Source organism: Bidens hawaiensis, unplaced genomic scaffold (assembly GCF_021521415.1).
Source record: "Bidens hawaiensis isolate Kalapana, Puna unplaced genomic scaffold, B.hawaiensis_p1.1 tig00008161_1, whole genome shotgun sequence".
Taxonomy (NCBI): Eukaryota; Viridiplantae; Streptophyta; class Magnoliopsida; order Asterales; family Asteraceae; genus Bidens; species Bidens hawaiensis.
The window spans coordinates 117,865-135,295 of record NW_027491582.1 but is presented as its reverse complement, the minus strand read 5'-3'; the positions used below and the strand labels follow the sequence as shown (position 1 = coordinate 135,295).

The window sequence follows — 17,431 nt, the reverse complement described above, 5'->3', positions numbered from 1 at the left end:
TATTTTTATTTTATTAGTGTTTATTAACTTTATTTATTATTAACAGTATATTATATAAATATATATATATATATAGTATTTATGATGTCATCCGGGTCAAACACCGGTCTGACCTTTGACCCGGTAAGGCATCCAGGTCGACGTCCGGGCCGGGTCTGAAAACACTGCAATTAACTGATCTCAGATGATCAATTCATCATCGCGAACAATCCTAAATCAATTTCAGCTTCAATTATCATGTTTCAGTCCGTCAATTGATCAATTATACTCTACAAAGAGTTCGATTAATGAATCCGTACCAAACGATACAATAATACTTCAAAACTAAAATTAATTGGAACGAATAGGATCTCTAAACGTGTTCAATAAGACGCTAGCTCTGATACCACTTGAGAACGCGTGATCTGATTGATTACGACTCATTACGTTAACGATCTAGTCTATTGATATGAATACGTTTAGGTTTAATTACTTTTGTGTGTGTAACTATGTTTGTTGAAAGGAAATTTAGGTAGACTAACAAGAGGAAACTTGATAAAATAAGATATGTTAATTAGAATAAGAATTGCATGGTATATATAGACGATGAGCTCATTCGTTAGACATGCCTAACGAATGAACCTCTTATTCGCTATCAATACATTAAGATCATTCGTTAACATCCCCTAACGAATGGCTTCATACGTTAGTCCCATCCCTTAAACACCCCCTAACAAATGAGCACGAAAGACACGCAGACACATTCGTTATTAGCTACTCTAATGAATGTGTCTTTACATTAGCGAATGTATATTTACTTTATTTACCGAATACCTTATACATTATTCTAATACCAAAATACATTAAACAAAGATCACGTTCAACGATGTACTAACAAAATATTTAATCTTTTTGTCTATTTCTTGAATATTGCCATGATCCCTTATGAGGTCACCAATAAACTTAGTCTTACATCCAAAGAGTTTGAGGTGTGTGTGTGTGTGTGTGTGTGTGTATGTCGAGATATTGTACAATAATGCCTTAATGTACGATAGGTACGCGACACGCTCAAAGACAAAAAACAAAGGCAAAAATACAAAAATGCTCAAAGCACTCAACCAAAAAGTCACGCTCAGCCAATAACTAAAACGCTCAAAAACAGTTTTCGTGAATAAAAGTAAAAAAATTGATCAATTAACAATCCAAAACTGTTTATTTCGGTGAACCAATGATTAATTGGATATATATTAACGATTTCGAGATCTTGTGATGTGATTTCATGGATCGATTTCATGAAAAATAAGTATTATTGTATTATTGTATTATTGTATGTTAAGAAATTATTGTATTGCATCTTTTCTCTCTCTCTCTCTCTCTCTCTATATATATATATATATATATATATATATGTGTAATAGTTGTTTGGTTATTACTTTGTTTATTTACAAATATAATTATTCATTTTATGTATAGGTTTTAAATTACAATGAAACATGTCCACAAGTTTCTATAAGCTACAGGTATTTAAAAATTTGATTATGCGAAAGACTAGCTAGCAGCTTCAATAGAATGATTTGAAGACATGAGTTACATCCATAAAAATTTTGAGATATATATACTAGATTACTAGATACTTTATTTATTTACAACTATAATTATTTTTTTATGTACAGATTTTAAATTGTAATGAAATATCTTCACAAGTTTCTATAAGCTACGGGTACTTATTACCGTACATTTTTTTTTGTAAATATAATTAGTTGATATAGAAAATATTATTCTTTTTCAACAAATGATTTTAATGAAGTGACAACCAATGTAGCTATTAGATGAAACACTATGGAATCTGATAAGTATTTATATTATTTTGATTACTTTATAGTTTAAGATTTTGTTATAACTTTATCTCCTTATCTAGAATTAAGCGCCATTTTAGTACATATTGTTTGGCCAACTAGGTGGATTTAAAAAACCGCGCGAATTAACTTGGGTTACAGGTGTGGTTCTGGCTGTATTGACTGCATCTTTTGGTGTAACTGGTTATTCCTTACCTTGGGACCAAATTGGTTATTGGGCCGTGAAAATTGTAACGGGTGTACCTGACGCTATCCCTGTAATAGGATCACCTTTTGTAGAATTATTGCGCGGAAGTGCTAGTGTGGGACAATCCACTTTGACTCGTTTTTATAGTTTACATACTTTTGTATTGCCACTTCTTACTGCCGTATTTATGTTAATGCACTTCCCAATGATTCGTGACGATCATAAGTAGAAAGTTCATATTCTTCAGTCATTGATAAACAATTTGTTGGACAATACTCAACACAATTACCACAAAAGATACATATTCCGAAATCAATACTGTAATTTAGCCATCGTTTCTTTCTAATATCAGTTTCCAATTTCCAATCAACAACGGGCAGATCTATAGGACATACACGAACACGTACTTCACAAGCAATGCATTTATCAAATTCAAAGTGGATTCGGCCGCGAAAACGCTCGGATGTGATCAATTTTTCGTAGGGGTATTGAATAGTTACAGGAAAACGATTCGCGTGTTATAAGGTAATCATGAAACTTTCGTACTTATTCTTTATTTTGTGCAAATGGCTACCTCAATTTCAAAAAACTTGCACTTTTAGTACTTTTTTTCTAACCCCGTCTATTTTTTCCGTTAAGTTAGGGATAATTTGGTAACTTTGTTATTTATATTGTTTTTTCTTTTCTTTTAAATGCTTATATCTTGTAAACCCTCACTTACCAAATCATAACATCAATTCAAACCCTAAATCCCCAAACCCTTTCTCCTTTATATTGCATCGATTCGCTAGAAGTACACAAAATGTATTCAATCAGCCTCTCGATTACCAACATTTAATTTCGACTCCACAAACCCAGATACAATACACGTGTGCCATCGCCACCTCCGCCGTCGCTAGTCAGTTTTCTGGCGAAACTCCGACGACACGTTATGATTATGCACACCCAAATCCAGTACGTGCGGCAATTCAATTTTTGTTTAAACCCATACATCCGGTTATGACCCCGGCGATCTTTACACCTACTGAGTTGCACTGTTTAATTTGATCCAAATCCCGCCAAAGACGCGAACACCGAGGAGTTCGAGTGTTTGGAACATTCCGACGAATCTGAAGAAGTCTGCTAGCTTGAAGGTAGGGTTTACCCATCTCGAGGAGGAAATCGTGGAGGCTCGCTGGCAGGAGACCATTGAAGAAAGAAGATCGACGGTTAAAGTTGTTACATATGTTTGGGGATTTAGGATTTGGATTTTGATGTTATGATTTGGGATTTAGGGTTTATAAGATATAAGCGTTTAAAAGAAAACAAAAAACAAAGAAAATAACGAAGTTACCAAATTATTCCTGACTTAATGGAAAAAATAGACTGGGTTAGGAAAAAAAGTACTAAAAATGCAAGATTTTTGAAACTGAGATAGTCATTTGCACAAAAATGAATATGTACTAAAGTTATGTAGTTGGCCAAATCATAGGTACTAAAATGACACTTGATTCCCTTATCTTATAGGTGACGAACTTAAAGCCCATTCCCATTCATCAATTCAAGATTTGGTAAACCTGCTTTATATTTGGTATATATTATTATGAGAAGAAACATTAATATGATTGTATTAGGTTTGTATCTAAATGGTATGTATATTGAAATGTATCTTCTGGTGGATAAACAAATATTTTTATTATACTATATTGTGGTTGCAAGTATCCGTTGTATATATAATAAGCCTGTTGTATTTAGTTCATTAAAAACAAAACGGTTCACGACCCGTTATGTAAATTATAACAAGCCTCAAAATAAATTTAAGGAAAAAGTAAGGAAATGAAATGAGAAAATTCCATCCCACATTGGTGGAAGAAAGAAAGGGAGAAACTTCCACCATAGTATAAATAGGAATGTAAGTTTCTTGTCCTACATCGCTAGATGATAAAACTAGAGAGCTCTTTATAAGGAAGAAAATTCCTATGTTAATGTTCTTATAAGACATATCACACCCAGTGGTCCTAGCGGAGGGTGCGAAGCACCCGAACGCGCACGCGCACGGGCTCGGGCTCGGGCGAAGTGCAATGTGGCGCTTTGATGGCGCACTTTGCACTTAGCACACTCGCATCGCCGCCTTAGTATTTTTGTTGGGAATTAAGATTTTTATAAAAAAATTAAAAAAAATAAAAATAAAAATCCTTCCATCGCGATACGCGACGGGTTTAGATTACCCATCGCGTACCGCGACGTGGAGGTTACGCAGAGGACACATAGCCTGCCACGTGGCGTGCCACGTAGCAGGCCTAGGGCTGACTCGACATAGCTACGAGATTCTTCGCAATACGCGACGGCCGTTGTGTATGGACATCACGTACCGCGATGGGGTCCAAAATCTGCTATAAATAGGTTGAGAATGGGACGTTCATTTTTCGTACAAAATTCTCTTCTTTCTCTCTGAATTCACACACATATACTTTTATATATTAAGATAACGGTATAATACCCGAGTATCGTAACGATATCCGATCGAAAGAGATATACACGAATCTGAAAGCTCTGCTTGTTAAGGTATGACATTGTGCCATCGTGTAAAGTTTCTACTCTCGTGATTATCGTTATGAATATTGGTTTTATACTAATCTAGGTATACTACATTGCGTTTATCCTAGGTTCTTAATACCAAAAGGTGTTCTTTAATTGTAAACTTGCAAGGTGAGACATTCGAGTTTTTGTACAACTCACATTTGCGTGAGACAACTATTTTTCTGACACTGTCATGGTGATTTCAAAACTTATAAACCCATGATAGATTGTCTAAATATTTTCAAATGTATTTTTAAAGTATTTTAAATACATTACAGTGATTAAGTCTCTGTAGAACTGGTATTGTGGGGTTTTGTATACAAGGCTTGCCTACTGGGCTATTACACGTTACTTATTGGACAAGTGTTAGCCAATAAGTAATATGACCACAGTCATAGATAAGGTCCAGTGACAAGTACCTTTCGGTAATTTGTAAGCAGGGAGATGTAAAAACATCTTAATGTTGTAACTGTTAAATGTGTCATTTACAAATGAATGTACTCACCAGTATTTCTTGCTGATCAAATATTTTAAACTAGTTTCAGGTGACTTGTTAGAGACAAAGAATTGATGCCTGCGGGCTTCCAGCTTAAATAAGTGGCTTGTCACCAGAATAAAGAAACGTGTTTTGTAAATTAGGGTTTAACCCTATAAAACTTATGTTTGTATCAAAAGGGATTAAAATTCTCGGTTTATCATAATAATAATCATTGTGTTTTCATAACTCTGATCATTTTTCCTAACAACGGTTCTGATGAAATTTTCCGCTACAAAATAAGTTAATAAACACCGATACCACCAATCAATGTTCACGGCTTCCCTCCCGGGATATAGGGGTCGGAGGCTGTGAGATATAGGGGTCGGAGGCTGTGAGATATAGGGGTCGGAGGCTGTGAGATATAGGGGTCGGAGGCTGTGACAGTTGAAGTCGTATCATAGTCGCTGGTTTAAGCAATATGGGTATTTTTATAACACCTAATCTTAGAAATTAATGTTTGGAAATACATGCATTAACCTATGTGTTAACCATAAAAATAAGGTTTTAACCACACGTGAAAATAAATACTATTTTCTTTTGGAAATCGTTGTTTTATAATTTTTGATTAACAGCATGAGTGAGCTAGTTGATGCTTTTGAACACATATCTGTTAACTCCACGGATATAGAAGAACGAGAAGCTAGTCAACAACAACCTGAACCCATGATCTTTCAAGCCCTACCTGTAGAAAAACCAAAGCCTAAAAGAAGAAGAAGGCTCAAATACTGGCAACGAGGATTGAGAAGAAATAAGAAAGGAAAAACCACAATCAAACAACCAACTCAACCACAACCTGAACAACCAACTCAACCACGACCTGAACAACCAACTCAACCACAACCCAAACAACCAACTCAACCACAACCAATAGAACCACCACCAACTTTACCACCACCCATGTCAACAATACCAATGGAGGAGCGACTGGGCAGATGCCTAGATGAATGTGAAATCTTTCAACCCATATTCAATGATATAGGTGAAAGAAGTTCCAGCAACCCGAATATGCCAACTCAAAGCCCAAATAATACATTTCCACATGATGATATTATCAGTCAAGCTCAAATGGAAGAATGGTGGACGAATGATTGGCAATATCAAACAATGATGAACAATCCATATGCACCGTTCCAGGCGGTAACCGCAAACTACCCCACCCTGACACCGGAAATGACGGCTGAGCTCCGCCATTACGGGGAAGAATTAATTGATACTGGGAATAGAATAAGAAATATGGGGGGAGAATTTAACCTGGAAATACTACGACCGAGAACCATACATATAACCCATATATATAATATCTATATGTTCATTATCATAATTTCTTTGATAAAAAAAAGTGTATGTATGTAAGAAAGGTGTGTAGTGACGCATATATATAGTGTATATATGAAAATATAGTGATGCATATATATAAAAAGAGTAAATGTCGCAAAGATCGACGATTTTTACATATTTTGTGCCTGTGTGTTTATGTGTTATTGATATCTTGCTTACCTTACTATTTGACTACGATATTAATAATTCCTTTCTTAAATGTAATTCAGATGTCGAATGAGCACAATCGTGAAAATGAGCACAATCGAGAAAATGAACACAATCGCGAAAATGAGCGTAGTCACGTAAATGAGCACAATATCGGAAACGAGCATAATCATGAAATTCATAATCAAGAAAATCGTTTGAATATGAATGCTGTTGAAAATATGATAGCTCTGAAAATCACTGAAGCAATTCCTTTAATTGTTGATGCTATTAGGCAACCCGTTTCTGTAATTAGGCATAAAACCGAGAGTAATAAACGCAAGTCTAACAATGAGGCTAGTCATAGTGTGAATGGAGAAAATAGCAACCCACAACCCAAAAAGTCAAAAGTTCACGGTTGTACTTACAAGGATTTCTTGGCCTGTAAACCAACCGAATTCTCTGGAAAAGAAGGACCTATTTCAGCACTACGTTGGTTAGAAAAGACAGAAGCTATTATAAGAATCAGTAAATGTGTTGAAGAAGATAAAATATTATATGCTTCTAACCTCTTCATTAATGAAGCAATGGAATGGTGGAACAAGGTCCTCCAGTCAAAAGGAAGTCACATAGTTTATACTATGATATGTGAAGAGTTTAAAGAAATAGTAGAAAGGAAATTTTGTCGTCCTCATGAAAGAGAAAAGATTGCTACTATGTTCTTAAACCACAAGATGGAAGGTGTGAAGTGTCGTGAGTATACGATAAAATTCTTTGAATATGCAAGAATGGTACCGGCTTTGGCTTCGCCAGAATCAGTACTAATTTCTCGTTATATTTGGGGATTAGTAAGTGAAATCCGTGATCTGGTAAAGTCAGGTAGACCTCAGACTATTGAAGAAACAGTTGAGCTAGCAAATACCCTGACAGACGGATTAGTCCGAACTCAGGAAGAAAACAAAAAGAAAGATCTAGCTCAAAAGATTAACCAAGAATTCTGGAAGAAAGGAACAGGGCAATCTTATGCTCATCCTTTCTGTAAAACTTGCAGAAAAAGGCATTCAGGGAGATGCGCTTTTAAGAAAACTAAGTATTGCAATTATTGTAAAATGGCTGGACATACGGATGAAGAATGTAGAAGAAAGGAAAGTCGTGTTTGCTACAACTGCGGAGAACCTGGCCACATCTGTCCAGAATGTCCAAAGCTGATAAAGGCGCCTGACAACAAAGCAAAGAACACAGATGGACCTAAGAAGAATTCACGAGCTTTTCAGCTTACTGCACAAGAAGCAGCAATGATTTCGGACGTCATTGCGGGTACGTTCCTTATCAATAACGTTTACGCTAAAGTATTGTTTGATTCCAGAGCAAACCAAAGTTTTATAAACACGAAGTTTTGCCAAGCCTTAAATCAACCATTAACCAAACTCCATCAAGTCTGCACGGTAGAGACGGCAGATGGAAATTTCATTCATATTCATGAAGTACTCCAAGAAGAAAACATAAACTTACTAGGCCACCAGTTTAAAGCAAATTTACTCTCAATGAATCTGGCTGGATTCGATGTTATATTAGGAATGGACTGGCTAGCAGCCAATCATGCTCAAATCCTCTGTAATACAAATTCTGATGAAATTCGCTCGCCAACAGGAGAAATTATTACAATTCAAGGAGTTAAGATGCTCAAGCCTAGAAAGTTTATATCGGTAATGAAAGCGGCAAGCTATCTAAGGAAACAAGGCGTAGTATATATGATTTCTGTAATCATTAACGCCAAAGGAAAAGAGCTAAAAGCAATTCCGGTAGTATCGGAATATCCTGATGTCTTTCCAGAAGATTTACCTGGACAACCGCCTAATCGTGAATTTGAATTTAGAATCCATATAATACCAGGAATAGCGCCTGTTGCTAAAGCACTATATAGATTAGCGCCAACAGAGATGTTAGAATTAAAGAAGCAATTAGATGAATTGCTAGAAAAGGGTTTTATACGACCTAGCTCATCACCCTGGGGAGCACCAGTACTGTTTGTCAAAAAGAAAGACGGGTCGATGCGTATGTGTATCGATTATAGAGAATTGAAAAAAGTCACAATTAAGAATCAGTATCCTTTACCGAGAATTGATGATTTATTTGATCAACTCCAAGGAGCTCGATATTTTTCTAAAATCGATTTACGCTCAGGATACCATCAATTAAAAGTGCAAGAAGAAGATGTTCCTAAAACAGCTTTTAGGACAAGATATGGTCATTATGAGTTTACAGTCATGCCAGTTGGTTTAACCAATACACCAGCTGCATTCATGGATATGATGAACCGAATATGTAAACCATATTTGGATAAATTTGTAATTGTTTTTATAGACGATATACTTATTTATTCCAAAACCAGTGAAGATCATGTTAAACATCTTCATACACTTTTGACACTATTGAGAAAAGAGAAGCTTTACGCTAAATTCTCAAAGTGTGAATTCTGGTTACAAGATGTACAGTTTCTAGGACACTTGATTAACCATGAAGGTATTCACGTGGACCCTTCCAAAATAGAAGCTATTACTAATTGGGAAATTCCTAAAACACCTACAGAAATTCGAAGTTTCTTGGGATTAGCAGGATATTATAGACGCTTCATTCAAAATTTTTTTCGAACACTTGCGCTACCAGAAGGAACTGAAAATTTCACAGTTTGTTGTGATGCTTCTAAATCAGGACTGGGATGCGTACTAATGCAACGTGAGAAAGTTATTGCTTACGAATCTAGACAATTAAAGAAGCATGAAGAGAATTACACAACACATGACTTAGAATTGGGATCAATAATCTTTGCCCTAAAGATCTGGAGACACTATCAATATGGTAGTAAATTTACTTTATTTACAGATTATAAAAGTTTAAAATATATCTTTGGGCAAAAAGAGCTTAACATGAGGCAAAGACGCTGGATGGAAATTCTTAGCGATTATGATTGTGAAATCCTATACCGTGATGGTAAGACAAATATAGTAGCTGATGCATTAAGCATTCCGTTAACTAAGTTAACGTGTAAGAATGTCAAGTTTGAATGGGGACCTAAGCAAGAAGAAGCTTTTATAACTTTGAAGCAAAAGTTAACAAATGCCCCAATACTTGCGCTACCAGAAGGAACTGAAGATTTCACAGTTTGATGTGATGCTTCTAAATCAGGACTGGGATGCGTACTAATGCAACGTGAGAAAGTTATTGCTTACACATCTATACAATTAAAGAAGCAATTACACAACACATGACTTAGAATTGGGATCAATAATCTTTGCCCTAAAGATCTGGAGACACTATCTATATGGTAGTAAATTTACTTTATTTACAGATCATAAAAGTTTAAAATATATCTTTGGGCAAAAAGAGCTTAACATGAGGCAAAGACGCTGGATGGAAATTCTTAGCGATTATGATTGTGAAATTCTATACCGTGAAGGTAAGACAAATATAGTAGCCGATGCATTAAGCAGAAAAGAGCATGAGAAACCTAAAAGAGTACGAGTTCTAAGGTTAGAACTTCAAATCAATTTAATTGATGAAGTAAAGAATGCTCAGAAACAAGCAATAGAAGAAAATAATATTGCTGATGAGAAAAAAAATGGTACCATTGATCTACTTGTCAAAGGAAATGATGAAATTCTCCGAATGGGGAATAGGATCTGGATACCAATCATAGGAGGATTAAGAGAAAAGATTCTCGAAGAATCCCATAACTCCAAATACACAATGCATCCTGGAAGAGATAAAATGTATCAAAGATTTGAAGAAAATCTATTGGTGGATAGGAATTAAAAAGGACATAACTAGTTATGTTTCAAAATGCCTAACTTGTTCACAAGTTAAAGCAGAACATTAAAAGCCATCCGGATTACTTCAACAATTAGAAATGCCAGAATGGAAATGGGAACTAATAACAATGGATTTTGTTACCAAATTACCTACCACAAGAAAAGGTAATGACACAATATGGGTGATTGTGGATAGATTAACAAAATCAGCTCATTTCATACCAATGAAGGAAACTTTCAAAATGGAACAATTAGCTAAGCTGTATGTGAACAAAGTTGTCTCATTACATGGAGTCCATTATCCATTGTATCGGATCGGGATAGCCATTTTACTTCTCATTTTTGGAAAAGTTTCCAAATAGCTATGGGAACAAAATTAAACTTGAGCACGGCATACCATCCACAGACTGAGGTCAAAGTGAAAGGACCATACAAACATTGGAAGACATGCTAAGAGCATGTGTAATAGATTTTGGTGGAAATTGGGATGACAATTTACCACTAATAGAATTCTCCTATAATAACAGTTATCATACAAGCATTAACGCTGCCCCATTTGAAGCCCTTTATGGACGAAGGTGTAGAACACCAGTATGTTGGGCAGAAATAGGAGGAAAACAATTATCTGGTCCTGAAATCATACAAGAAAGTACTGATAAGATAAATCAAGTTAAGGAAAGATTAAAGACCGCACGAGATCGTTAGATAAGTTATGCGGATCATCGACGCAAACCATTGGAATTCCAAGTTGGAGACAAAGTGCTACTAAAAGTGTCTCCATGGAAAGGAGTATCCGATTCGGTAAGAGAGGAAAGTTAAGTCCAAGGTTTGTTGGACCATTTCAAATTCTCAAACAAATTGGACCAGTAGCCTATCAGCTAGAATTACCAGAGGAAATGTCAGGTATACATGATGTATTTCATGTAAGTAACTTAAGGAAATGTTTAGTTGATAAAACACTAGAAGTACCCCTTCAAGATATAAAGGTAAATGAAAAGTTGAAATTTGTTGAGAAACCTTTACAAATTGAAGATAGAAAGATCAAAAAATCTCAAGCATAAAAGAATAGTTCTGGTCAAAGTGAAGTGGGATTCAAAACGTGGACCAGAATATACTTGGGAATTGGAATCCGAAATGAAACGGAAGTACCCACTCTTATTCCAAGTAAATCTCGAGGACGAGATTCAAAATAAGGAGGGAAGACTATAACAAGCCTCAAAATAGATTAAAGGAAAACGTAAGAAAATGAAATGAGAAAATTCCATCCCACATTAGTGGAAGAAAGAAAGGGAGAAGCTTCCACCATAGTATAAATAGGAATGTAAGTTTCTTGTCCCACATAGCTAGATGATAAAACTAGTGAGCACTTTATAAGGAAGAAAATTCCTATGTTAATGTTCTTATAAGACATATCACACCCAGTGGTCCTAGCGGAGGGCGCGAAGCACCCGAACGCGCACTCGCATGAGCACGGGCTCGGGCGAAGTGCGATGGGCGCAATGTGGCGCTTTGATGACGAACTTTGCACTTCGCACGCTCGCATCGCCGTGGCGTGCCATATAGAAGGCCTAGGGCTGACTCGACATAGCTACGAGATTCTTCGCGATACGCGACGGCCGTTGTGTATGGACATCGCGTACCGCGATGGGGTCCAAAGTCTGCTATAAATAGGTTGAGAATGGGACGTTCATTTTTCGCACAAAATTCTCTTCTTTCTCTCTGAATTCACACACATATACTTTTATATATTAAGATAACGGTATAATACCCGAGTATCGTAACGATATCCGATCGAAAGAGATATACACGAATCCGAAAGCTCTGCTTGTTAAGGTATGACATTGTGCCATCGTGTAAAGTTTCTACTCTCGTGATTATCGTTATGAATATTGGTTTTATACTAATCTAGGTATACTACATTACGTTTACCCTATGTGCTTAATACCAGGAGGTGTTCTTTAATTGTAAACTTGCAAGGTGAGACATTCGAGTTTTTGTACAACTCACATTTGCGTGAGACAACTATTTTCTGACACTGTCATGGTGATTTCAAAACTTATAAAACCCATTATAGATTGTCTAAATATTTTCAAATGTATTTTTAAAGTATTTTAAATACATTACAGTGATTAAGTCTCTGTAGACTTACGGGAAGGTTACTACTGGTATTGTGGGGTTTTGTATACAAGGCTTGCCTACTGGGCTATTACACGTTACTTATTGGACAAGTGTTAGCCAATAAGTAATATGATCACAGTCATAGATACGGTCGAGTGACAAGTACCTTTCGGTAATTTGTAAGCAGGCGGATGTAAAAACATCTTAATGCTGTAACTGTAAAATGTGTCATTTACAAATGAATGTACTCACCAGTATTCTTGCTGATCAAATATTTTAAACATGTTTCAGGTGACTTGTTAGAGACAAATGAATTATGCCTGTGGGCTTCCAGCTTAAATAAGTGGCTTGTCACCAGAATAAAGAAACGTGTTTTGTAAATTATGGTTTAACCCTATAAAACTTATGTTTGTATCAAAAGGGATTAAAATTCCCGGTTTATCATAATAATAATCATGGTGTTTTCATAACTCTGATCATTTTTCCTAACTACGGTTCTGATGGAATTTTCCGCTGCAAAATAAGTTAATAAACACCGATACCACCAATCAATGTTCACGGCTTCCCTCCTGGGATATAGGGGTCAGAGGCTGTGAGATATAGGGGTCGGAGGCTGTGACATAAATAAGTATAAACACTGGTTTTAGGCCCATTGCATTGTGTTGTAAACAATTTTAAACACATGTTTTGTTGCTCGTTGTAAAAGGGTATTAACACAGGTTGTAGCCCGTTGTTAAAGTTTTAACACGAGTTAGTTGCCTGTTCTAAATTTTTCTCAACAGCGTCAGTTTCGTTGTATTTAGTTACTATACAGTCGTTTTTAACGTTGTAAATTACATATATATACACCGGGTAGAGACCCTTTGTAAGTTTTTAGTACCACCGTTTAGTTTTAACAACCATTTAGATATAACACACCGGTTATTACACCATTTTATATATCAGATTTGATATTTTGCAGCGTAACATGTATAACGGTTTTCAAACTATTTCAAATACCCTAAATACACGTTTTAAAATAGTCATTCTCTTTACTAGTGATCTTAATTCAATAATTTTCGTGCAGTCTCGATATTTTAGAGATGTTCTATTTTTTCCATGATTATTTTCTCTTTATTTATTTTATTGTATAATTCTCTTTACCAATTTTAAATTTAGGCCTACCTGCAAAATGATATTTTTTCCTAAGAGGAATATTAATGATGGATATTGAGAATGAGTTCAGACGAGGAACGTAAGAAGGTAGCCACGTGGCATACGGAGAACATGATAAGAACATAGGACATCAAACATATGTCTTTTAAGATTAGATGAATCTCAACACGCCACGTCACTATAACACTACTCTCTTAAAAAATTATTTATAAAACGTCTCTCTCTCTCTCTCTCTCCTAATATTCAATTGCGTTTTCCTATAAAAAGTAAATTTCATAATATTTTTAAAAACATTTATATATTACTAAATCTTCATAAATCACATTTTAAAATATTATAAGTTATTGGTTTACAAATTTGTTAATTAAAAACTCATGGAAATTATAAATTGGATGTAGTTTAATGGTAGAGCACTCATTTTACTAGTAAGAGGTCGGGGGTTCAAACCTCACTATCACCAATTTATATAAGAGAAATGAGGGATGACCCTGGCTTGCCATGGTTCGAGTCCTGATCTCACCCGGTTTTACCGGCTCCTAGCTGTCGTGCCATTTGACGGGCGTAGGGGTCGGGTTTTATCCGGTGAATCCCTCAATAGGTGGACCGCTAGGGGCTTCATCCGTCCGGACTAGTGGCCGGCTCGGGCTACCTTTAGCCAATGGGGATCGCGTACGAAATACCGGCGTTACTTAGTTGCTCGTTCAAAAAAACAAAAAAACTCATGGAAATTTATAAGTTTAGATAAAGATATATGGATATATCTTTTTTTTTCTAAAATAATAAATTTTCAAGAAATAATATACATATATTAGTTTCTTTTTCAATTTTGATGGATAGCAAAATGGTTATACTGTGGAATAATAGGTCGAAGGTTTAATCTATTGAAGTGTAACATTTAACGGTTAAAAAATTAATATTAATAATTAAAATAAAAAATACAAAAAGAAGAAAAAGTGTCGAATAGCTAAAAAAGATTGATAAAAAGAAAATCTAGAAGTAGGACATGCCTCTCACTCGTCAATTTTCTTTAAAGCATTACTTAAGTTCATTCCCTATCGACTAGCTTCCAAAATTCAATGACTTTATTACAATTAATTAAAGTAAAAAATTTGAAGATAGAATACAACTCATGCGTATAATATCCATTACGAACTCTACAAATACATTTATTTATTCCAAGAATATGATTAATTATTGTAAGTAGAATAATTTAAATAATTTAGTTTGGACAAGAAAACAAAACATGCTTTATTTCATAACTAGGACTAGAATATATATTATATAATATTAGTTAGTGGATCCAACTCTCCTCATCATCAAATCAAATACTTGTTAATATTTGTCTTATGTAATTAATACAAAGCCTCCCTCTAATGATGGCTAATCGGCTATCTATCTATATTCTTAATTTACTTTTTTGTTTAACAATGGATTACCAACGCGTCTTAACTCAAATTTTAGCAGCAGTTGTCAAAGGGGTTTGATGGTCTTTTAGACTGTACGTGTCTGTGTAATCGACGCCAAACTCATCTTCAACATCTGCAAGTGCTATTGCACTAATTAACGAGCAAAGGGGCTTAAGATGGTAGGACCGCTATCAATCCAACTAATGAGAATAAACATTTTTTATCCAACCAATATAATTATTAAAACCAAAATGATAATAAACTTGGTTAGTTAAAATCACACCATTAAACATGATTATGGTTTAGTTAGTTAAAGTCTCACTGTCTAATTGGCAGTAGTAACGTGACAACACTTTTGATTAACTAACCATTATCGTTATATGCATTGCACACACATTTATAGGCGTAAATACAAACTTAAATTATATAAACCATATCACCTATTGCTAAATGGTTTAATTTTATTTTACTAGTTTTAATATATATAATTATTTAATTAAATTACCATAACAAACTAGAAAGCAGCAATGAAAATAATATCTTAGTAGCGAATAATGGAACGTGACTGAATTACAATTCTAACCCCACCCAAAAATCAAGAAGAAATAAAAAAACATGCAAATTGTTTGTATCACAAATTAGAAACGTGTATCTCACAAGTTTTTGTAAGATTTCTAACCCAATAATGTATACATCATAAAATAAAACTAATCATATATATCCTGGTTATTATTTCACATGTTGAATTGCTGTTTGAGAAACCAAATATCCTCAGCCGATAATTCATCAGCGCCGCGGTCTGACCATTGGATGTTTTGCTCTACCATACCTTGATTATAATCCATCCATGGATTAAAATAGCCCAAGGTGTCCGTAAACTCGCTCCCAATCGGATTATGTTGTTGGATGAAATTATGGGTTTGGCTATGATTAGCCGGAAAGTAACAATCGGTCAAGTCAGAGCCCGGTGACACCGCCGTAGTGCTTGAATTCTCTGGTGTGTAGCCAGGGGTGATTTGGGTATTTCCGAAATTTGATGACATGTTGTTATTGGCATGGGGTATTACTAATTGGCTTGTAACAATATTATCTAAATTATTATTGCTTTGGTTGAGTGGGTAGGAGTTTGTGGTGGTTCCGGTGGAGGTGGTGGTGGAGGAGGACGAACAAACCGGGGTTGTGATGGCGTCGGCTGCCTGTATCCGCTCCACGAGCCTTGGCATCCAAAGATACCGCATGGTGTCCTTAAATTGCTTGCTGTTCACGTCACATTTTAATTGTTTTGCATGCTTTTGAACTCTTGTTCTCCAGTAATTTTTTATCTCATTATCAGTTCTTCCAGGCAAGTGTTGGGCTATTTTGGACCATCTAAATAATTAAATACAGCTAGTATGTTATAACCAAATAAGATTATTAATTATATGAACCTTAATATACGTTAAAAAGAGGATAAAAACATACCGATTGCCCCAACGAGAATGAAGTTCGAGAATCAATAGTTGTTCTTCTAGAGTAATATTTCCCCGTCGAACATCTGGTCGGAGATAATTCAGCCACCTTAATCGGCAACTCTTGCCGGTCCTTTTAAGTCCTTAAGATTATATTAAAATCATATTTTTAATAAAATAAAATCTAAGAAAAATAGAGAATATATAATTACTGAAAAAAGAATGAACAAAAGTATTGGTAAAGTTGATAGACGTTCATAATACCCTAAAAAGCACTTGTAAATTCCATCATTCTCTTTCTAAAAAACTTTTTTTTTTAAAATGAATAATAAACAAAGGCAAAATGAAACTTGAGTTTGATTGCAGGGGCGTGTCAGCGCTTTACAATGAAGATAGAAGGGGTTTTTCTTGTTTAGTAAAGTCTCACTTTTTGATAGGAGTAGGTGCGGAATTAAAGAGTGATCGGAGGAAGATATATACCTGCACAGCGAGCAAGCGAGTTCCAGCGACCTTCGCCGTGATGGGCGATGTAATTAATAAGAGTAAAGTCTTCTTCGACCGTCCATGGTCCTCTTCTCAGTTCTTCCATCATCATCATTTGATCGTCATCTTCCATTTCCACACACTTGTTGCTGCTGTTCATTTTATCTACGTCTGTTTTTATGTGAAAGAAAAAGAGAGAAGAGAAAGATGTACAAGTTTTATAGAGAAGAGAGAGAAGTTATGGTTAACTTGATTGTGTTATTTCAACTTAGTACAGGAGAGGATACGGTTTATATAGAGGGAGAGAGAGAGAGAGAGAGAGAGAGAGAGAGGTATGTGTATTTAGTGTGTGAGAGAGAAAGAACCAAAAAGAGAGAGAGAGAGAGAGAGAGAGAGAGAGAGAGAGCCGCAATAGTGAGGCTGTGGGTG

The 17,431-nt window shown here is 35.4% G+C and overlaps 2 protein-coding genes across 2 annotated transcripts; one reads left to right on the top strand and one right to left on the bottom strand.

Moving 5' to 3' along the window:
* Window positions 1-5,692: 5,692 nt before the first annotated feature.
* LOC143637261 (uncharacterized) lies at window positions 5,693-8,482 on the top strand. Its single transcript, XM_077104693.1, has 4 exons — window positions 5,693-5,803; window positions 6,667-7,904; window positions 7,950-8,289; window positions 8,477-8,482. The coding sequence occupies exons 1-4, from the start codon at window positions 5,693-5,695 to the stop codon at window positions 8,480-8,482; spliced, it is 1,695 nt and encodes a 564-aa protein (XP_076960808.1).
* Window positions 8,483-15,627: 7,145 nt separating this feature from the next.
* On the bottom strand, window positions 15,628-17,162 carry LOC143637257 (MYB-like transcription factor EOBI). The gene is made up of 3 exons (XM_077104690.1): window positions 17,000-17,162; window positions 16,533-16,662; window positions 15,628-16,439 (listed from the first exon to the last, which is right to left on the bottom strand). The coding sequence occupies exons 1-3, from the start codon at window positions 17,160-17,162 to the stop codon at window positions 15,806-15,808; spliced, it is 927 nt and encodes a 308-aa protein (XP_076960805.1). The 3' UTR covers window positions 15,628-15,805.
* Window positions 17,163-17,431: the final 269 nt, after the last annotated feature.

Coding starts and splice junctions, on each gene's coding strand:
- LOC143637261 (XM_077104693.1), top strand. CDS start 5,693: ATGAGTGAGCTAGTTGATGCTTTTGAACACATATCTGTTAACTCCACG. Junction 5,804..6,666: donor TGATCTTTCAAGCCCTACCT/GTAGAAAAACCA, acceptor AATGTAATTCAG/ATGTCGAATGAGCACAATCG. Junction 7,905..7,949: donor TCGGACGTCATTGCGGGTAC/GTTCCTTATCAA, acceptor GTTTGATTCCAG/AGCAAACCAAAGTTTTATAA.
- LOC143637257 (XM_077104690.1), bottom strand. CDS start 17,162: ATGAACAGCAGCAACAAGTGTGTGGAAATGGAAGATGACGATCAAATG. Junction 16,663..16,999: donor CTCGCTTGCTCGCTGTGCAG/GTATATATCTTC, acceptor TATAATCTTAAG/GACTTAAAAGGACCGGCAAG. Junction 16,440..16,532: donor CATTCTCGTTGGGGCAATCG/GTATGTTTTTAT, acceptor TTAATTATTTAG/ATGGTCCAAAATAGCCCAAC.